The sequence below is a fragment of the Acipenser ruthenus genome, chromosome 23 (genome assembly GCF_902713425.1).
Source record: "Acipenser ruthenus chromosome 23, fAciRut3.2 maternal haplotype, whole genome shotgun sequence".
NCBI lineage: Eukaryota > Metazoa > Chordata > Actinopteri > Acipenseriformes > Acipenseridae > Acipenser > Acipenser ruthenus.
Window position 1 is genome coordinate 4,015,535 of NC_081211.1, and position 24,019 is coordinate 4,039,553.

Here is a 24,019-nt window from a genome sequence, read left to right on the forward strand (position 1 = left end):
TGCAAACCCATGTGAAACACACATTTAAGCCAAACAACATTGTTACAGAACTGCAAACAATAAACTCAAAAGTAACAGAAAAAAAATATCATAAATGTGAATCTGGATTATGCCTTATTTCTGTGACGCAAGAGTCCTGGCTGCATAGAGGCAACACACACTGCGTGAATCAGCGATTCAATGGACTGACATGGTATGGCGAGGTCCTGGTTTGGTCAATTAATTCTTACAGCAATTATTTTAAGGCTCTGATCTACTTTAGCATTCGTGAAAGATTACGTCCTAGATATGTGCATTTGGGTTCAGACCACTATACTGCCCTTCCAAAACTTGTCTATTTACTCCAGAAACTATTCCATTATTATTTAAAGCATTTAAAAATTACATTTACTTAGCTTCATGCCATCTGGTCCAAGTTCAAAACATGAATATAAACCAGTTTCGAATTAACCAAAACCCTCCTTACTCCTCTTGGTTTTCAAGACTTTAAATCTAACTTTTTTCTCATTGAATACTGTAGCACAGCTCATACTATCTAGCCTTACCCTTTTCTCACAGTGACCACAGTTTTGGAGTTCTCAAAAACAGTGCCTATTGATTGTTCTGGTTGATGTTTTGTCAAGGGTGAAACCTGGAAGTGATCATTTCAATTCTGTTGCTACATTCCACTGCCTAGCTCTTGACGTGTTTATGTGTATGGTCAGAAACCATGTTGCTGAGCTCTGTGCTTTAGACCACAATCCACATGCATACCAATATTTAGCAGATGGTCCAGATTTCTTTCTTTTTTTTTTTTTTTTTTTTTAAACATTCCTAAGGTTTCACAGACCCCAATTTACTTCTAATCTTGGACTACCTATGGTACCTAGATAAAGTAGTCCAAGGTTAGTTCTAATTGGGGTCTGTGAAACCATCCCATCAAGTACAATCATCCATAACACTACACCAATATATAAAGCAGCAGTGTGGAGTAGAGGTAGTTGTATATGGCAGCAGTGTGGAGTAGTGGTTAGGGCTCTGGACTCTTGACCGGAAGGTCGTGGGTTCAATCCCCGGTGGGGACACTGCTGCTGTACCCTTGAGCAAGGTACTTTACCTAGATTGCTCCAGTAAAAAACCCAACTGTATAAATGGGTAACTGTATGTAAAAAATAATGTGATATCTTGTAACAATCGTAAGTCGCCCTGGATAAGGGTGTCAGCTAAGAAATAAATAATAATAATAATAAAAAAAAACACAGAAACAAGTTAATTTATTTATAAATGTTTCTTTAATTTGTTTTGTTTACAAAATCATATAAAATGAAAATTAATAATATGCAGAACATTCTTTTCTTTTTAAACAAAGGTCTTCATGCTCAGAGAATTACAGTTTACAACCTCATAAGCATTATAAAGCATAAAGTAGTACACTCTGACTTGCCAGCATCAAAGCTATTGAAAAAAAAGTGGAATATGAATTTGCATAGGTGACTATAAAAAACAAACAAAAAACAAACACTAAATTCAACATGCATACCATTCGTACAGGTAGATGTACGAAGATGGGCCAGTCACAACGCAATTTGCATTTCTGTTGCAATTCACGTAGTGTATACATTTTGTGGTTTGTACCAACAGAAAATATGTTAATGAAGAGAGCTGCAATACACCAACTTAAATATTTGTTGCGTCATCTTAGAGTGATCTCTAGCATTGCAAGAGTCGTGCAACTTTTTTTCAAATAAATAATGAAAGGCAGTTTAATCTCATCAGATTCTACAGTGGGGCCCCACTTTCACTGCCAAATAAAAAATGTGTTTATCAAAAAGCTTTTCATAATCGTGCATTTCGCTAAACCGGACATGTTTGTCCAACATAAGGTGGTGTTGGGGTTCAACAAAATAAAAAATAATCGCACACACATTTATAGTGCTCAATGTATTTTAAATGTATACATTATTGCACTGAAATACACTAATGTGTTTTGGGTAGGCTACACATTACATTATGAAAGATATAAATCTGTACAGTACGCCTATACAGTACAGTAGTAAAATCAAACACATACCTAGTGCACTTTTTACTTTAGCTTGTAGCCTACCGATAACTCAAAATAAATCATGCTGCTGCATTGTAGACATTATTTTAAACTGAAACAATGTTAGCGTTTAATTGTTATGTACTTTCGTGTACTTAATAGCCTAGACAATTAGCACAAAATAAATCATGGTGCCGCAATGACAAGATATGATACTTACAGGGCAGTCAATTCTTGTTTATACGAATTTCAAAAGGACCAGCAACAAATTTTTACATTATACCACTAACTCGTATTTTCATGAGTAGCCTATAAGCCAAATGTATAGTCAGTTTTTATTTAAGTTACTCAGTGGTGCAGTGCGAAATTGTGCACAATTACAAACCACCTGCACATTAATAGAACAGGTATGTATCCTATTCCTACATAGTTTTAAAGTCTTGCAAGTACACCCTACTTTTAGGGAAAAATAGGTATTTGACTGTTTGCCTCAAAACGCATTGAGCACAACTGGCAATGCATGAGAAAAGGCACACTGGGAAATGCCAGCAACAATTGTGACTGTTTAAAACATGCTTTCAAGTTACCAAATTCATGCAATTATAAATGTTGCATTTGCCAGCTGCTTTAGTACACCTCATTAAAATGTTTGAGAACCCTGGATTTGCGTAATCTCCCACCCCCTTTTTGCTAATTTATGCAGGAACGCCCGAAGGCTGAACCACAAAGCAAAACTGCTGCTGTAAAGCATCCCCTAAAAAAAGTCACATAAAAGCATTGCGCTTGTTTAGTACATTTCACCCTAGACTTCCGACTCGTTTGTGACAGCCACAACACTTTAGTACATCTAGCCCTTAATCTCTTTAACAAAGTACAATGTGGAGTTTGGGGCTAGCCCACTTTTCCAAACCTTTTGGTTACAAAGCAATAATACTATTCAAGATAACATACAGGTAGGGAAAAAGAAAACACAGCATAGATAGAAAAATACAAAAGTTGTGTGTTATCAGTGGTAACATGATGGGGAGATCTGTGTGTGAAACCCAAATGATGAAAATAAATCAATTTTATTGGAATTTTATTAGTGGTTACAAAAAACACTGTAGAATGAAGAGCGAGTACATATGTACTTGCATGTATATATATATATATATATATATATATATATATATATATATATATATATATATATATATATACACACATATGGTGTCACACTTTAGAAAACCAATGGACCTTTTAGGGAAGTGTGTATATGGTACCCAGTTATGAAAAAAACAAACAAACAAAAAAAAAAATCATCATCCAGTTTTAGTGGTTTTGAGCTTAAGATGATGCAACCAAATACAAATGTTCAATTTTAGACCTTGGCTTGCACATGAATATGCTCTACTTAATGACTTTAAAATTGGTGATGAAATAAAGCAAGCATTATTATTGCTTTTCAAAAATAAATTATATGTATGGGTCCCTTTTTATTTTTTTATTAGACATTTTTTGGTTTGATTTACATTTTATAGATAATACCTAAAAGCTTTTATAGTGTATATCTAAGCATGCCAGAATATCTTTAATATACATTAAGTATTACTACAGTGGACTGGAAAAAAAAAAAAAAAGGTTTTGGTCATTTGTAACAGTTTGAATGTACATTCAAAAATGAAACCTTCAACTAAAAGAATGATAAACAGCAACATTAAAAAAAATAAAGCATTTGAAAGAGCTGTGGCTCAAATATATATTTGTCATGGATATATTGAACATTTTAAAATGTACTTGGTTGCGTTTTTTCTTTTCTGGAAAAAAAAAAAATTGTGCTAATGATTTGGAGTACAGATTCGCTCGAAACCCGCCAAAAACGTGGATATATATATATAGATGCAGCTATTATTATTTGAACAACATTTTTTCAGGTCCATTCAGTCCATTCACACACTCAACAATTCTCCACACACTTCCAGATGCACCCTTTTCAATGGGTTTATTCAATGACAATGGTCTGTTCTCTAAAGGACTGCGGAGAGCCATTGGTTTATAGGTCGCCGTTACACTCTCGACACAGGACCTCATCGTTCTCTGGGAAGAAGCCTTTCCCCACCAGGGAGGCAGAGCATCTGGAGCAGGTGAAGCAGGTCTGATGCCACTGGCGTTCTTCAAACGAGATGTATTTACCTCCGCTAAAACCTGCATGCAAAAACATATCCAAGATAAATCAGTTCACAAAGCATTATTCCATTAGTCAACATCAAAAGCGGGCTTTAGTAATGAGTAATGACTGCTTTGATGAATTCATTTGGTGGTCTTCTCTCTGCTCTTTCTAAAGTGGTTGGTTACCAAGCAGAAGTAATATCAGAAGCAGCTACACGTCTATTTCTCGCTCTCTCTTGCCGTTTGTTTAAGCGCGGTGGATAGTGGCGCTGTCCATACCTGTGATGGGTTTGCTGCATGCTTCACACTTCTTGGCGTACAGGTTACCGAAGCACTTCAGGCAGTAGGGGCTGTCTTCCCGAGAGGTGAAGGGCTGGCCAGCCAGCTGGGTCTTGCAGCCAGTGCAGACGAAGCACTCTTTGTGCCACGGCTCGTCACGGTAGGTCACTCCACCCTTGGCTAGCGCCTGCACGGTAAGCAACAACAAAAACACTTAACCAAGACTAATGTTACCTACAACAATAGCAGTGTTAACAGATTAACAGGAAAACGGGGCCCTATTCATCTGTTTAAAGGAATGTTTGATTCAGGATTTTAAAAGATCATTTTGTTTAATGAAATCAATTCTGTAGTTCATGAAACCTTTTGAAAGAGCTGTGTACAGGTACTTGTTATAGAATGGGCTCTTGCTGCGACTAGGTAGACGGTCGTCTTCGATTGGTAGTTTTCCCTGGATCCGGGACACACTCTTACCTTCTTGCATCGAGTGCAGCGCGGGGCGAACTTATTCTCGTAGCAGGGAACACAGTAATGATCCTCCTTATCAGGAATGAAAGCCTTCGATCCTATAGGCTGCTTGCAACTGTTGCAAATGAAACAGCTTTCATGCCAGGTGCTACCACTGTATTCCAACTTCCGTGAGCCTAGAAAAGGGGAGATTTTTTAAAAGAATGCTTAAGCAATGATCCAAAACTGCACTAGATAAGTTATACAGAACACACGTTAGGAGATGAAATCCAATCATTCGGCTGGTTTAGATAGCTCGTCCAAGACTAGTGTGTGATGAAGTATCCCTTGAAAAGAAGTTGCCAGCTTATAGCATTTGAGATGTATCTGCTCCCTTTTATAAAGTTACTAGTTACAGTATTAGTCACTCCACAGCGTCTGCTGCTTCTGAAAGACAGTGGGTTATCTCACTCTGCAATCTTGAGGAGTGCTTCTGCTCCCCTGCGTAATGTATTCTTTCTGCCTACACAAAAATGTATTTCCTCAACAGATTGGAAAAAGGACAAAAAAAAAAACAAAAAAAAAAACAGTTGTATAACCGTGAGTATCTGTAGTCACTTCCTGACTGTGTGTGTGTGGAATTCAAATTGCCATCTACTAATTCCATACATTCCTTACACAGCTCACTTGTCATACCCACTGTACTCTATTTAAATGCTTGAGCCATAATGTGTTTTCAACACCATTAAAACTGGCAGCTCGCTGCATACAGGGTTTAAATAGACCTTCAGCTTATGCAAATGGTGAATAGTTATGATGATTTACATATATTGTAACTCTTCAACACTGTAAAGCAACTTGTTAAAAAAAAAGTATGCTTCTCATGAACTAAAATAGATATTCATTTTACCCTAATGTATAGCGTCATTTAAGGACTGTACTATACAGCTTACAGGCAGGAAACCGACTACACTTGTTCTCATCGCTGGCCATATCCTAATTAAGACAGTGACAATTTGCGTCTTTTTAACAGAGTCTTTTAATATCTTTTGAAATGATGCTCACTCGCTGGTCCTTCTGACCGTACACAAGCTCTGTGTATGTACAGCGACGTTCAATACAATTAGTCCAGTACCTGGCATGACTGTCTCATCGCAGGCGACGCACTTGGATGAGAATTCATTGCAGTAGCAGTCATTACAGAGCAGCTCCTCCTCCTGGCTGGTGAAGGGCTCGTCTGCCAGCGAGCGGTCGCACCGAAAGCAGCGGAAGCAGTGCTCGTGGTAGTGACGATCCTCATAGAACAGCTCCTGCAGGGGGCAAGGGAGGGGAGGTGAGGATCCCTCACAGTGGGGGAATTCTAGCACCCTGAAAGGTTTCATTCTTTAGTCAGACACATAGAATCTCATGGATCTGCAGTTGGTTCTTAATATTGCATTCAAAATTAGCCATCTGGCTTTTCTGATTATTCTGTGCCACATGCTTCCTACTAAACATGAAGTACTGCTTAATCTCCAACAATAATGCTTTTTATTCTTTGTATATGCTTGTGAAGGCCCTTGCCCATCATTTTAATACGGTTTACTGCAGGTAGCTTACATATTCTCGTAAGCGTGGTGGTCTGATCTCTTACCCTGGCGTCGTGTCCGATCAGTTCTTTGCACTCATCACATGTGTTAGCGAATCGGCTGTCGTAGCAGGGGATGCAGTAAGGACTGTCCTCTGACTGGATATACTTCCTGCCATACAGGGACTCCTTGCAGTTATCACAGTCGAATCGCTCGCTCATGGTGTCTTCAGATTCAGACCCTGGAACAGACATTTTTACGAAATGCCGATTACTTTGGGAGATGAGAAGACAAGTACAGCCGGACCGGAATACATTACCATTCTGCTGAACATTTACTCCTGAATAAAGTCCGACAGGCTAAAAGACTGGAAGACCATATTACTTGAAACGCACAGATTCAAAGGCTGTGTGGTCCAGTGGTTAAAGAAAAAGAGCTTATAACCAGGAGGTCCCCTGTTCAAATCCCACCTCAGCCACTGACTCATTGTGAGACTCTGAGCAAGTCACTTATCCTCCTTGTGCTCTGTCTTTCGGGTGAGACGTATTTGTAAGTGACTCTGTGCTGATGCATAGTTCACACACCCTAGTCTCTGTAAGTCGCCTTGGGTAAAGGCGTTTGCTAAATAAACAAATAATAATAATAATAATAATAATAATAATAATAAAAGCAATGCCTCATTTCCTGAACTGACAAAAGTACCCATACATCAAATTTGCACCGTTCTATATGCATTGTGACAGCTTTCGAATGCAAATGCAGGAGTATTCTAGAAATGTGAGGTATTAAAACATGAGGGGTTTGCTTTAGGTCACAAGTTGAGTTTATGAAGTCATGACTGTTCGTTCATAAATGTGCGAAAATGAACTAGTGTTGGGCAAAATGAAAATCAGGGCTGGCTAGATTTAATATTGAAGGCTCATTCGTACTGTAAATAATCACAAACGTGTTTAAGCCTCATAGACACTCGAGCAATGATACCCAACAACCATAGATGCATACAGTACAACCACACATACAATTACAAATGTTACCGTGTATCGCCACTCTTGGTACCTGCAAATACAGCATACATTTGACTGTCAAACTGATCAACCTCAAAAATACTCCCAATAGACTTCTCTGATTTCATCTCTGACCTCCAAATCCTAAACATCAGTGTACAGGGCGCTTATGAGACGAGCCAACCTTTAAACAATGCATGTTTCATTTGAAAACATTTTGCAATACATACCAGTGTTAAGAATGCCATTAAAAGAAAAAGAAAGTGGAAAAAGAAAAGCCTACTTGACTGAACGGTTATGGACACTGCAAGTGCCATTTAACCTGAAAATAGTTACAGTAGCAGCAGTAGGTGTAAGAAGAGAGACCACCTATTAAGACTTCTTTCACACCAGCTGAAACATCAGAGCCATGCTATGCAACAAATACCTGATCCGTTTGAAGCTTGTATACCAGCACTGGCTTAAACACGATAGACATTCAAACGGCCTATGCTGTACTGTATGCCAGATCCTATTACATAACACTGTGTACATATTTAGTGAACTGTGACCTAAACCCAAGAGCTAGCTGGCACAGTCTTTATTTTAGACATTGTGTTCCCTAATTTCAGTAAGATCTTATACAGTTCAAATCTAGTTTTTAACTAAATAGAATAAAAAAATACATAAAAAAAAAAAAAGAATTAGCCTGACTGGAGTTATTCCAATACTTTTTTAAAGTTGTGCTCCAGTGCAGCTGATTTACTGAAAGAATTTATGTGCATTACTTTTCATCAAGGTCTCTGACTAAGCAGACTGACTTACAGTTTTAGACAATGAAGACAACATTTTTGATAGTGGCTTACAGTGTGCCACATTCAGGTATTTTCTGCCTTCTAGTCTTAACCCAGGTGATGCTTTTGGATGCAGTTGCTTTTGCCAATGGAGGCGTTTTTTTTACAGCATGCATGTATATATATATATATATATATATATAAGAACAGTTAATGAAATATAAATGAGGGTAATTTGTGCCACATTAAGTTACTTTGTTGACACATTAAACTGTGATTAGTTTGCTTGTACCCAGCATTAAAAAGAGAGATATGTTATTACTTGGAAAAAGCTGAATCTACAGTCAGTATTTACCTTCGTATCTCAGTAACATGGTGCATTACGGCCTGCAAATTAGGTTACCCTGTCTGCCTCAGGCCTCAGCTTAAATTACAGTCAGTATCTAATAGGGTGGAGCTGATTCCCAGAGAGGATGCTAATTACAGACTGCTGCTGTATTCCAGTGTCTCAGACAGACAGGCCTGGTGCAAGCAGACATCACTTCAGAGATAAACAACTTGTGCTGCAAACAGATGGATCGAGGAGACGGAAGCCAGAGGTTTTAGGGGCACACTGTTCCCTGTATATTCCCCCAACAGCAATTCCTACTTAAAGTACATGGAGCCAACAGAATATTTCTAGTAAATGTAACCTTCTAGTAATTATATTTGTATTTGATTTAATGGTATTTCAGAAAGTAAATTACGAATCTACATACTGTAAGGATCTACTTACAAATTTCAAAGCTGCTGTAATAACTAGGAAGGTCCTTCATGGATTAGGGCCATCCTAAATCTCCAAGAACTAACTCTGTATATTCCCATTTGTTCTTTGAGTTCAGAAAATGGTGAACTCTTTGTTGTTCCAAAAAAGTACCTTTAAAAATCAAGTGGAGACAGAGCTTGTTGCTGTTTGCTCCTCTTTGTGGAACTCTATTTCGGTTAACATTAGGCAAAGTTGAAAGATCAGATTCTTTTCAAGTCTAAATTGAAAACACACTTTTAAAATGTGCTTTTATATAATTGGTTGTAGCTGGAGTGTATTGCATATGTAAAGCCGTTAGTTTCGTTTTTAACTTTGTACAGCGCTCTGGGATGCCAAGGCGTGAAGGGCACTACATGAAAATAAATGTGTATTGTATTTAAATAGTAATTTCCTGTAACAAAAACAGAATTACATCTGTTTTCATTTGCATCCAATTTTCTTTTGCTTCCCTGCGCTACAGCAGAGCTTGTGGTGACAGTTACAGCATGATTATTATTTATTATCATTTGTTTATTTAGCAGACGCCTTTATCCAAGACGACTTACAGAGACTAGGGTGTGTGAACTATGTATCAGCTGCAGAGTCACTTACAATTACGTCTCACCCGAAAGACGGAGCACTAGGAGGTTAAGTGACTTGCTCAGGGTCACACAATGAGTCAGTGGCTGAGGTGGGATTTGAACCGGGGACCGTCCTGGTTACAAGCCCTTTTCTTTAACCACTGGACCACACAGCCTCCTATAGCCTCCACAGCATGATCTCCTGGTGCATGTCTGTCTGTTTCACAGAAAACGACAGTCAAACAGGGGAGGAGCAAGCTTGTTAAATTGAATTGGTCCCTTCCCTAGTAAAAACACTTATCGCTTTCAGTTTACAAACTACATCAGTGAACACCCCCCAAAAAAGGGTGTTGCACAGCACATTCCAACAGACTTTAAACTGTTAAACTTTTAAGCCAAGTAGATTTGTAAAATAATACTCAGAAGTGGACGAGACAATTTGACATGAAAACGGGTTCCCTGGGGCTGGAACTCATTGATAACAGACAACTGACGTCCGCAATGCAGGGAAGAGACGTTTCTATTGCCATGGCATGGATGATTAAAAACAGAAGCTGGAATTTGTAATACCGCACTGCCCTGCAGTTACAGAAACAGTTTTTGTTTTAGGATACAAAAAAAAAGAAAAACCTGCTATAGTGTAAAAGCCGTACTAGTTCTGTTAAACCCATACACCGACTGCAATTTCAGGTTAGAATTTATTTAAAGTGAAACCTTTTCAGTTTGAAATGTCCCTCTATAGCAATTTAGAATGTATCTGTGCTGCCGGATTACCTGTGATACATGCAGGATTGAAGGAAGAAGGATAATTAGCCTAATTTAAAAGCAAACTCACACTTCATTTATTCTTTAAAGCCCCTTCTGATAAATTCAATAACATTTGGATTTCTTACACACCGTCTCTGGGGTTTATTTTCGTGTTTCAAAACAGTCTCATCTAAGAGAACTCTTTTAAAGAATTGAACACAGTGACAAGCCATCCCACCTTCCCCCCTAAACATGGTGATAAAATATTACAAGAATAGTAAGAAACCATTTAAAGTTGCAGACAGGTCTAGGAAAAAACCCCACTCAACCAGTAAATTAACCTTACGAGATACTTAAAGAAGTAATATTGGAGGTCTTGTATTTTATGTACACATTTATCTGATCCTATTAAAGACAAAGAAAGAAAGGTCCTCTACTAAGTACTTTGTTGTATAACAGGAATGGAAATAAGACTTGCATTGCATAGCAGTTTAATCCATTTCTTGTTTTACTAGGACTTTAAATCAGACACATCTGAGCTTGTTACCCATGTGGCTAATCGAGCTTGTAGTAAAACCTGGAGTGGGTGAAAATACTATGCAATAGGGGCCTGATTTCCATCCTTGTACAAGACACTGAAACCATAGTTGTCCTACAGTTACTAAAAGCTGAAAAGAGTTCACACAAGACACATCACCAGCTACTGAAATGCGATAGTGTTTTTACACGTACAAAATTGCTAACCAATTTGTGAATGACAAGTGCAACAGCTCAGATAACAGATCTGAAACAAGTAGTGACACATCACCACCTCTGAACACCCTGTTCAGTTACATAAGACAGGTAACACATTACTGCTTAAATATATATTGTATGATTAACAAATCACATTTAAAGTGCGGCTTACTCGAGCAGTACATATGGTCACAGACCGTGAATAAAACCCTTCGAAACATCGGCCATGCTCTGCTTAACATTAAAGCGTGGCGGTTTGAATTTGGACTGGGAATCTCACGTGCCTTTTGAAAGTGTTAAGAATTGTAAAATGTCTTTTGGAGTGGAGACACACATAGCTGGAACAAGAAAAGGGGACCATATTCTTGTAACAAACCACTTGCAAGCAATTTGCTCATTAAAAGATGTCAAACTGTGTCCAGAAGTATTCATGCAACATTTCCATGTAAGGAGGCTCAGCTTTCCCTCCCCAAAATGTATCAGGTCTAGAATCTCATTGTATAAAAGTTTTAACAACTATGAACTAGTACTGGTTGATCAAAATAACCCCTTAGATATCCCTTAGGCTTGGTACATATAAATAAAACACACAGCAATACCTGGAATGGCGTTCTCCCATCCCCGACATGTTATCTTTTACAATTCTGTTTACAACGACGAAGGTATAAACACTGCCTACCAATAAGTACTTCGACTGGTAAACAGAGTTAATTTTGTCCCTGAATTTTTAAACAATGTCTTTTCAGTGTATACTTAATGCGCTGTGATGAAGATCCATGTACAAAAACAAAACATGGAGAGGACTGCTGCCAAAACAACCAAGAGTAAGGAAAATGTTTAATACAAAATTATCAGTTTTGCCTTGATACTGTACATGCAAAGAAAGACTGATACCATACATAGGCAATCTGTTGCAACTAGTCATTGGCTTGCCATTATACAAAATACACTGGTACAGTAATCTCTGCCTCCTACTGTATCTTAACCACCTTTGTTATAGTGAAAAGGAATCCGTTACACCTCCAGGCTGCACGCCCTGATAAGACTGCCTGGTGTTTATTTTGTGATGCTGTTTTAATCGGCAGCGATAAGGGCGGGCGAATGAAATGTTCCACAGATGCCACAGAGATCCCAAGCAGGACTCTTCTTATTCATTGGGAGTTCCTGAACCTGCATGGTTACATCAACATTAGTTCCCCTTTCAAAATCAAAACGGATCAAAGCCGGCCACGTGTGGATTTGGCAGAGGGCCACGCTTGGCCCAAACCAGAAGGCCATTGTGTTTTTTTCTAGCTTTGTATTCTCAAAACAGGTGGGACTGTGCTATTGTGTACAGCATTAGTCAGTGGTGTGTTTATGTGATGATATACAGCATAGTTAGTATGACCGATCTTTCTCTACTGATAAATGATGGGCCTGCTCCCTGTGTCTACAAGAGTCCCACTGCACAGCCATTAGAGCCATTACCTTACACAGCTGAATCCGTGACCTTTAAAACTGGAATATTGTCAAATGTCTGAGTTTCAGTTTTATGAAAGAAACATGAAAGCCTGACCATCTTGTTATGCTCAAATGGTTAGATTTACCAAAAACAATGACATTTCCCACAGCTGACATACGTTTTGTAATTGTCTTTTTTTAAAGCTACTAGAGTGTTGCCATATTTAAAATGGACTCCATGCTTTCAATCAAAGTTCGCCGTCACTCTGCAAGGTTCAAACTGCCATGCCAAGTTTACAAGTTTACAACCCTGCTTCTCAAAGCTGTGGCAGAGGGCAAATCTGTGCCCGGGAGACCAAAGTGCCCAAGGGCTGCAGCTGACAATCAGAAACACTGCATTACTGTTTTATTGGTAGGGCAACAAGTCATTACTACCCTGTGCTCTTCAATCTCTGTGTTTGTGCCATTTAATACATCTGTATTGAATATCCTTTTATTTTCACATTAGTTGATAAATGTCAGCAGAGAAACAATCATGGTATCGACCTTCTGACGAATACAACTTGCTTTAGAACAAATCAAATAGGACTTGTGTATTTATTAGTGTATACGCAAACAAAACTTGGTCAGTTCCAATCATACTGTGAAATCTATGGCACTACAGTATGTGCAAACTACAGACCACCTATTTCTATTAACTTCCCAGGGCTATTCCAGATGCCTCAATATGGCATTGTGCTTGCCATTGTAAAAAGGCTGATGCTTCTGAAAAAGCGCTTGACCTTATTCATGCAGCCAGTGGCTTGTTTTGTCTTCCAGCACCTTGATTGACATCAGAATATGTGCTAGCATGATGCATGAGCAATTTTCATATAAATGAGAGAAGTGGATATAAACTCAGATCTGAAACAATGGATTTCTTGTGTAGTTTTGTGCTCCTGCCAACTCAAGTCTCCATACTGCTAATCCAGCACTGTGATCAAAATCAGACCAGTTTCAAAAGAAAAAAAATATCCAAACATTATGGCAGAATAACATTATGTTTATGCTAGCACCCAGTCTCAAATCAAGAGTTCACATTTCTCTTTCATTTATTTATTGTTTTATACTGAAAGGGAAACAACTTACAGAATAGTGCTCTTTTATAACACCGACCATGTATCCTCTTATATCTCACCTTTTGTATGTACAATAATGACTCGTGAGCTGTCGGATAACTGTAGTAAAAAAAAAAAAAAAAACACAACACACACCACACCACATCCGTAGGAGGTGTTGGAAAATACTGGATTTCAGATTGCCCAGTCCCTGGGGGCACTAGTGAAGGAAATGGAAGGTAATTGCTCATGATAAAAAACAGTGTTCCGCAAGAGAACTGAAGTACAATGTAGGATCATAATGCAGCCTCTACTCATTAACTAAAGGAAGGAGCTGTGTGGACAACAAACACACACACACACACACAGCAGAGCAGCTGCACAGGAACATGTTCTTTTTGGAACCTGTTCTGGTTCCTTTTCTGTATGCTGGGCAACAAAGATTTCCCATTCATGGGCTTTAAAAAACTGGGAAGCACTGTCTGAAGACAGAGAGAATACTCCCTTTACAAAAAAGGATGTTTGACAGTACAGAGTTAATAAAATAATGCTTTTTTGTAATCTATAAAATAGATATATTTGTGCTATTTAGGAAGCTTTGTGAATTAGCTTCCTAAATAAAAAAAAAATACATTTTACAGCATAAAAAAAATAAAACACACAATACAATCTCTGAATTTATTGGCTGCCTGGCAAAAAGAAGAACAAACAGTGCTGAAGTTTGACATTAAAAGCCACGTTCCTAAAGGTTCCTAAAGGAAGAACATTACATATGCTGTCTTCTCCAGCCCATTTAGGTTATTTCACCTTGATTATCCCTGAAGAGTCTGGACAAAAGACTATTGGCATTTAAGGCGGGTGGATGTGTAGCGTTTGCGGGTGGTCCGGAGGAGTTTACACTACACGCCGCGGTTTATTTACAGCAGTTATGCTTGCACATTGCTTCATCGTTTCAGGACTTTCACCGGAACAAAACATAGGCCGCAGCAGGAAACAGAAGTGGGTTTCGCCTCCATGTGTATATAGATGGAACTGCGATTCCAGTAACTGATAGGGGATTGATGCCATACTAAATCAAGAAAGAGGAGCACAAAACGGGTTATACAATATAGAAACTGTGTGTAGCACACACTTGTATAAAACTGGATTCATGGAACTGGTTCGTTTGTAGGGGTGTAATGAATTAATCGGCTGGTGCTTCTCTATCAAAAGATGGAACGAATTAGGGGAGTAAAAATATGTACCTGAAGTAGTAATTGGAGATTGGTCAAAAATCCTTCCATAACAATTTAAGCACTTTTCATGCCGAACAAGTGGCCCCTTGGCTAACCCTATTGATAGTGTATTCTTTGTCCAAACCATAAATGGTATAATATGACAATTATAATGTCTCCCCTCCACAGTTCTGGATTAGGAATATCCCAGGAGTACTTTGCTCAGATGAATTCCACAGATTATCAGGGTAAAGATCTGCAAAATGCATTTCTTTTTTTGTGGTCTAACCTCTCTTCTCATAATGAATAATGCTGCATTTAAAACTCCCTCATTAGCATTGCCTGTTTATATTACGGGCTACTTATCACTCTGGGACTATCCGAAAAGGGCTGGCTACATTCCAGATGTTTCCTGTACTTTTATTTTGTTTCATTACAAATTAGTTTAAAAAAAATCACTCTATGCCTACCATTTCAAGGATAACACACACACAAACAAACAAACAAACACAACAACTTCAATCTGCACACTTATAAAAAGGCTAACATACAAAAAAAGTGCTTTTTAAAAATAGGTCAATCCAGACCAGGAAGCATTAATCTGAAACACCCAACAGTGCACTCTCTTCATACACCAGGATACTCACCAAAATAGAGAAACCAGGAGGAACAGCCGTTCACCACACATAGCAATGCTAACAAACAATTCAAAATCTCTTATCTTTAGTGCCACTACATCTTTTATTGTGGGTTTTTTTTTTGTAAGATTCATGATATGCAAATATTTCAAACACTATTGGTGAACTACTGCATCCTGGTACCTTTGCTGTAGGTCACATGATCGGACTACAGCTAGACCACTGAAGGGAGTTTGAACTGCACAGGAACAGAGCCAATTTGCAAATACTTTCCATCTGTAGTGTTGACTTTAGAACAACTGCATAATCCACATTGAAGTACAAAATAGGTGCAACAAAATCAATAGTGATCATTTTGCAAGTGCAAAATCCAAGGTACAACACAGCCTGGGAAGAACTGCCAAAAGCCATTTGGAATGATAGGAGGGAAAAAAAAACACAACCACACACACACAAAACTAGGGGGCAAGTTCACAGGCAATATTGAGCACACCACATTACGGTTCACATTTTGAGAATAAAACAGTTAAAACAATTTGGTAATTATCAGTATTAGGGTATTATATAAAAAAGGATAGATTCCAAAGGTATAGCAAGGTTTAGACTCCATCCTCATCCCCATCCTATTCAAGAAAAAAAAAAAAAACCCTTTACAATATCAAAAACATTCATTCAGTCTACCAATAATGATGTCTTCGTACATCTCCTAAACTACTGTTTTGAGACTGTAACCAGCTGCCTTTGCCTTTGATCTGCTGCACATTGCAACAACACAAACCAGGTGCTCATCCCTTCCTAGCTTAATGGAAAGTCTACGGTAGGCAGAGAAACTGTAGGCATGTGGTGTACAGAAGAAAGACTACACAGAGCAATGAAGTTCAAAACAAACATCACATAAGTACACAAAACAGACAAAAGTGGGAGATGCACCCTTGCTTCAAAAAAGACACACATCTCCTAACATAGTAATTACTGTAAGGTTTGCAGGAAGTGTTCCATGCCTTTGTAATTTGCGTTCTTTGGGTTTAAAGGGCACCGGTTGGAGCAGACTTGGATCTTGGCCGGCTGCATCTGTCTCTTTAAAAAAGGGGAAAATCCAAGCCTTAGCCTTTGCAATCTGCTATTTATCGTTCCACATCAGGGTACTTCTCTTTTCCTAGGAAATTCAGCAAAGATAACACATAATGCTGTTGCTTTTCCAAGGTGATGTTTTGAGACCAACGATTGCCTGCTTTAAATCTATTTTACAGCTACGCAAACTGCACTTAATTAAAGAGAGTTGGCCGAGGGTAATGATTTAGCACTAAAAAAAAAAATCAGTGGGGAATAAATAAAATAAAAATACTTTAGGTGACTTTATTGGATGCTGACTAACTTCTTTTAGTCTCTACAGTAGAACAGCGCTGTGGTATCAGTGAGCTTAAAGATTTATTCTTATTGAAACACAGCCAAATGGGACTGTTCCAGTCTCTTCCGTGGCCCGGTGACTGTAAACTGAAAAACGCAATTACATTTAAACAGAGTTTTTATGATTCAGATTAAGTCATCTAGATCCTTGAAACCGTTCTGTATTTCAATGTAATACTGCCAAATCTTTACAGACGCATTTTACTCTTAAATCAAAAGGAACTTATTTTACTCAAATCAGATTTAAAATTTACAAGAATTATTAGACAAGTTGAATTATAAATCAGGAGTGTCATTATCACACACACACCAGTGTAAACCATCCTGTTACCATAGACAGTCCATAGCAGCAAAACAGAATTCTGCAGAACAGCATTGTTAACTGGTAATCATATAGGCCTAATCAAATGGTTTTCCTCAAGACAACTCCCTCTAATAAAGATAAATATGAACAATTTTCTACATTAAAACAAATGCATTTAGCCAAAGCTACCAATTTATCAAGAACCGTTGAACACCCTTATTATTTTTAAAAGTAGGGGGGGCCTTGCTTACATACATTGTAATTTGACATCTGGTTTGCATTGGGAAAACTATGCAGTCAGCGTTAGTAGGCCAAAGGTTTGGAGTCTACAGTCTTATTTGAGAATGTGCAGCGAAAGCTTGGTTTGGAAATGCACAGAATAGCGAGAGCAGTTCAAAGTGTTTGCTGCAGGAGGTCTTATTCACCATCTCCTTGGGGAATTTGACCACTGTTTGTTTTCATTTTGAGTTTGACTCAAAGTAAACAAGCAGTAACTTAATCCCAGGAGTCTCCCTACCTTCCAATAACTTGCTCTGTGACACTGCTTTTTCAGACAGAGATTTATTACCAAAAATGGCAGTTTACAGTATTGTTTAGTGTCGTGTGCCCGGGGTACAGCATCGTTCTAAAGTAAAAACTGTTTGTAGTTTGACAGTCTGTTGAATCTAAGCACAAGTCAAAGCGGTCCTTAACCATTTAAATATGGTCGTCCATAGCAATTAAAAATATCAGCATGGGGATGACTTTGCCATAAAAATGGAAAACACGATCATGTTCCACAGTAGAGTGTGCAGACCAGCCATATAATTACAGTTTAGAAGAAAAACCCACCACAGATATTTCTGGATTGAATTTCTTTGAAATCTTTAGTCAGCTGTCTTGGGTGCATTTTGGAATCGATTACAAAATTCATATATTTATTGTTTCTTTAAAAAGTAAAAGTCTGCCTAGCATCTTGCTGTAAAAAAAAAAAAGTTATTTTCTAAATTTAAAAACAGGTGGAAAACAAACTCCCCCCTCACCCACAACTTTACACCAAACCAAAAAGAGTGTTCCACGTATGATAGGCATTGGCAACAAAAGCTACCATCCATACCTATTGTAAACCTCTTCATTATAAACATTCCAACCTCAGACTGTTGTCCCATTAGCCAGACAATATAATCTTGCCTGCATGTTAGGGGAAGCTTGGAGTCAGCTGTAAAAATATGTTTTGTCTGTCCCACCAAGGCACCAATTGTTACTTTAAAACAGTCTGGCTTAAGTAGCAAGGACACCAGGGTACAGCTTCAAATTAGGGACTGTCTGAGGTCAGTCACGATGGGTAGACATTACGACTGATCATAATATAGCCCATACAGTAACACACAGAAGGTTTTTCCAACCTCAGGAGTTACTGTATACCACTGGCTTGAAGTTCCATGACCAGGGTCTAGGATTCATGGAGGGATGTCACTTTGTAATTTGATTGTAATGGTGGCTTGGGATGCTGACCCAAAGGTAATTTGAGTACATATGGCATGTTTTAAATTACCATTGCGGAACTTAAGCATAGTCTAGTAATTCCTTTATTAGCCATGCCCTGACATCTGGTGCCACCATGTGTCGCCATGGTCATTTGGAGGTTTTTTTTTTTTTTTTTTGCAGTCAAAACTAATTTTTGAGTAAATATAAATTGATAACACAAGTAAAAAAGTATAGACTTTTCACCCCTCTTTCAAAAAAATAAAATAGGGACGAACTTTGCACCCCCCCCCCCCCCCCCCCCCTTTAAGATAGGAGCCTGATTTCTCTTGGATCATATGAACAAGTTTTTCATTTGCATTTCATCCGGCATGAATCATTCGACATGGCTCTGGTGGTCAGATATTAAGTCAACAGCATCTCACATCTGAAACATTAATCATTTAAAAGAAATGAGTCAGCTGTAGGCTGACAAATCAACTAGACTTCCTTTGCCCCACTGCCAGATTTCAACTGCAGGTGAGCTCCAGCTCTCGAAACAGCATTAAGGTTGGTGCCTCATTCATTTCTGCAACACGCACATTACTAACATTGCTACCAAGCATGAAAAGCAAGTGCATTTAATGAGGTAATAAATATGACTGCAGAAAAAAGGCACAACTTCAAAAGGGTACCTCCCTCAGGTCAATACGCCTGCATGAGCCCTGGCACACATGTGGTGGAGTAACCTGAACCCCTTTCCCCTTCCTGATCTCTGAAACAGCTTATGACAAAGAGAATGAGGAAACTTTGAAAGCAGACTGACAGACAGAACAACCTCAATGGATGGCACAGAAACGCGAATTTGGGTCAAGGTGCTGGTACTACTGTGCGGGTACTGTATGTAGAGACTGCCCGATTGTCTTTGTTTGTCTGGAAACTTTGTGTTCAGGTGCAAGGCAATCCCAATACGTCATTCAATCATTGTAAAATCGCACCACTGAGTAACCACGCAAACAGGAAATAGGCTACATAATTTGGCAAGGGGCCCTGCTAGGTAAAGGTTTGAAGATCGCCTTCCTGATTTAATTTGCAGGTGTTTTACTTTAGCAGCCCAGGAACTAACTGCGTGGTCATCTGGCTTCAGAGAATAAAATGTGATCATTTGTCTATTTTAGTCCTTTGCTATAAAGCAGAACACAATTTTTCAGACAAGTATTCAATTCCTGACTCGCCTACAAATTTTGGCCCCCCCAAGAGAAAAACTTTGTATGGGTATGAAATAGCAGTTATTTGATGTATTCCTTGTTTAGATTCACTTTGTATAGGACTTCAGTTCCAAAAAACATGTGGTCTCGAAGTACCGCTGGTACACCAGAGTGTAACCATTAGCCTGTCCCACTGCACTTAGAGAGAAGACACGTCTGAGAACCAGAGAGGCCACATGGGTGCTTTTAACTTCTACATTTTCAAAAGCCTCCAGGATGTGATGAGTGAAACAGAAAACGACAAAGAAGAATAAGAAGAATACATTAGTTAAGAGAACCGGGATATTTCAGAGCGCTAAGCTAAACCACAGAAAAGTGATCCAAATAGGAGGGTTAGAACCAGCTACCCTTTACTGTATAGACACTCTGTAAAATAAAAGGGAATTCAGAGTTTTAATATAAACAGCACAAGCTTAGAATTAGGCACATCAATTGATGGATTTGTTAACTTACAGCATATGACTTTGTCCTTGGCAAAAGCTGATTTGCATGATGTAAAGAGAAAAAAATATCCAAAAGAGCCAAATAGGAAATGGCTAGAATGAACACTTTTTTTAAAAAAAAAAGCTTGTATCCAGTGTTGTTTTTCCTTGGCAACCTGTAAACCGCACACAGTTTGAATTCCAATTCTTCACACAAGGCAAGGGTCACTATATTCCCACTGCACTGTAGATTAGCCTGTTCCAGAGGGTGTGACCTCTAGTGTGTGTTTAACTGAGCTCAGGGGTGACTAATTAAAGAACACACAAAACTACTGTGCCAGTTAGGGTGTTCTTCACTAAAATAGACTTCATTGAATAAGAACATTGTCCAGACTCAAGGGTTATGGTTTTTCATCCATCATCTGTAAGATTTCTTAGTTGACTGCACACCAGATGTGATTTGCAAATTTAAATTGAACACTTTGATTGCATGAAGGCCAGGTGTCTACGATAGTAGATCTGCTTGCTGTCACTTAATTTCTACATAAGCACTGCAAAATCAACTTGTAACTCTTGTATGACAATTGCTGACTTGGCATGATCCAGTAGGTACAGTAAGACATGTACACACTGTTAAACTGATATTCCTTGAGCTGCATGTGTTAAATTCAGAAATCTAGCATGGCCTCAAACTTGCACCATACAAGGATGGATCAAAAAAAACTTTTCTAGAATTTTGTGTCACTAAATTAGCCACGCTGCAACCTGCATGTTCATGTCCATCTTGCGTATTTAACTTGTAAGCTGTTGACAAAGATATCTAACGGACCCAGGCCTACACACACACACAGTGCACTTTCCTGTCCTTTAAAGCAGAGGATGTCTTTCTGTTGACCTCAATTTTAACCATCACCTCCTTCCACTGTTAAATAAAGGAACTTCTGACTTCCTCTGCCTGCTGAGATGAGGTCCTGCTGAAAAGGATTCAAGGACACAAACAAACCAAGCTGCTTGGGGCCATTATAACACAATAGTCTAAAAGCCTTGGTTACCACTACTTTAAAACTTCTCATTTAAATAAATACATAAACAGCACCCTGCATGTTAAATGTGAAGGTCCTTTTACTGAAAGATATAATAAAAACCATTCCAGAGAAAAATGAAAAAGCTTTGGAACTACAGAACATTTCTTGGACTCCATGCAATGTACCATATAATGCAAGCCTACAAGATGACAGATTTCACCCTGCCAATGGTCTTGTGTAATGGGTTATGGATGTGGGGAATACAAGCCAACATCTGCTTCAACATTCTCGCTCATTAATATAAAGAACCCATTGACTTCTAGTTATGCCTTGTTGTAGGGTGTCCCTTACTGTACTAGAGACCCCGTTAAGTTTGGGCGAGACAACTGTGCAGGGATGCCAATTACACTGGAATTACTCTGCAATTTCTCAAATGTAATTTATAAATTAAATTCATGAAAATGACCCGAGCTATCAATCTCATAGAAAATGTTTTTGAATATAGATATTGTAGCTTCTATTTATTCAAGGACTGCCAAAGCAAAGGAAACAGATGGTACTTTTCATGTCCTTGGCTGTGGGCAGGAGACAGTACTGATATCTCAGCAGCTGGCTGAACTAGAACCCGAGGTACTTCCTCAGTCTGTATACTAGACAGATACCAGAGTTACAGGGTCCTATTGAGGCAACTACTCCCCCAAGCAAGGAAAGTCAGCATTGCTCTTGGCAGTATTTGCCTTTTCCAAGGGTAATCATTCATGTTTATTTGATTAGCGGGGCCAAGCCTGGCACACGTGTATAGTCAAATAAAAATCCAAACTAAACGGCAAAGTGACACAATGGAAAATGCTGGTGGTGTTGAAATGATACAAAAGGTTGAAGACAGTTTTGTCTGGAGTGCAAATAAAACAATCTCTGGGTTTACCCAGGCTTGCGCAAATTCTGAGGTGGGTCAACCGAGGACTTTAGAATAATGCTTTTGGGGACAAAGCACTATATTTTAAAAGCACAGCCAGTTGAGGAAGGGTTAAACTTCAAAATACATCCATAAATCACCTATTAAATTATACCTCTCCCATTAAAAAACAAACATATTTACACAATCCACTAAATGTTGAGAAACACATTTCAAAAGGAGACATTCGAATTTCAACAAAATTGGTTAGCAACAGACCAGACTTTCGTTTCATGACAGTCACTATATGGGTATGAAATATATAAATACACACAGGGGTCAAACTTGTTTCTCAACTTCTGTTTTCTCATTCTTAAAATATTTTACATTGTTCTCCGTCTGTAGCCAGACGTTTATTTTCAAAAGACCCAAGGCCTGAAGTTAGGTCTTTTGCATCAAACATATACCCCTACATCGGATCAGAATCTAATCAATTTCCAAAATAAGCTGCCATTGACTGGGGGGGGGGGGGGGGGGGGGGGAGGGGGGGGGAGGTAGTTTTCACAAAATTTCATAAAAAAATTTCATAAAAAAATTTCATAGAAATAGCAATGGCTACTTGTCAACTCCATCTTTTATCATCTGAAGCGGTTTAAAGCTTTGTAGTTAGGACGCCAATCCCTTTATCTGCAGGCTTAATAAAAATAAAAAAAAGCAGGGAGGGACACCGGTCCTCCAGGACGGGAATTGTGCACCCCTGCCCTAGACAATTTGAGATAGCAGATTTGAATGAATGTTCTTCCAGTCAAGCACGGCTTTATCTGGCTGGCTGCAATGACTTGCATCAGGCTACAACAGGTGCTGTGGGTAGAGTGACCTTCCCAGACAGGCAGCACAGACCCTGGTTAACCACTTCATTACCCCATAAAGGTAAACTGCAGGCATTCTATTTTTAGAGAAGATGCCATTAGTATAACAGATGCCCTTTTGTAACAATCAATACAGGTCGTTTGTTTAAAACATTCCTCCATCCGTCATACATTAATTGTACTGTTCTTGCCAATGTATTCAGACTCACACTCATATTTAAAACAAAGAAAACAAATGTACTTTTGTTGCCAGTATGTTTAAAAAAAAAAAAAAAAATGATGACACTAACCTGAAAGAAAAAAAAAAAAGTCAAGCTTTCTTTAACCTAATAATTCAAATACACATTTGCTATATGACTTAACTACATGACCACTATGATTTATGGAGCAATTTCTTTATTCACGCCTTGACTGTATGAATTAAATTAAAATAGTTAAAAAGCAAGTAATGTTTCATAGAACCCTTTTATTACAGGGGATTAAAGTTAAGAGATACAGTTTCATGTGTGTGGGACTCCTGCCTGCGGTTCTGGTGCAAGGGACTGCCCGCAGAGCTGTAACCAGAGTCCTCCAGGCTGTCACAAAGATTTGCCTGCAGTGGAGTGACTGGTGGTGGTTTACACAGACGGCTCTGATTTTGCTCCCACCATAAACCTCAGACAGTTTCCATTTTCTCTGTAACAAAGCATTTTTGAAGAGTGAGGTAATGCTTCTTGTGTCACCAGTGCAGTTCTCTACTCAGCCAAGCTAAGCCTTTGAACTGGTTCTGGAGAAGCAGATGGGAACCATTTGGAGCGGACAACAGACTGGGACATTGCCTGTGTTTAAAGAGTAGGTGCAAGGTAATTCTAAATGTAGTTTAAATTAGCACTCACCATGTGTGTATCAGGGGGTGGAATGTACTCTCCAAG

General features: G+C 38.7%; 1 protein-coding gene across 4 annotated transcripts in view; it reads right to left on the minus strand.

Annotated features, from left to right (window-relative positions):
* Positions 1-1,252: 1,252 nt before the first annotated feature.
* The window catches only part of LOC117413609 (four and a half LIM domains protein 3-like), a 32,204-nt gene continuing 9,437 nt past the window's right edge, over positions 1,253-24,019 (minus strand). For all 4 annotated transcript variants that reach the window (XM_058997514.1, XM_058997513.1, XM_058997515.1 and 1 more), the window contains exons 2-6: positions 6,528-6,703; positions 6,030-6,204; positions 4,922-5,091; positions 4,448-4,634; positions 1,253-4,204 (exon numbers count right to left, since the gene is read on the minus strand). In XM_058997514.1, the coding sequence (XP_058853497.1) occupies positions 4,053-4,204; positions 4,448-4,634; positions 4,922-5,091; positions 6,030-6,204; positions 6,528-6,683 (840 nt within the window). In that variant the 5' untranslated portion in view covers positions 6,684-6,703 and the 3' untranslated portion in view covers positions 1,253-4,052. The remainder of the gene's footprint in view (positions 4,205-4,447; positions 4,635-4,921; positions 5,092-6,029; positions 6,205-6,527; positions 6,704-24,019) is intronic.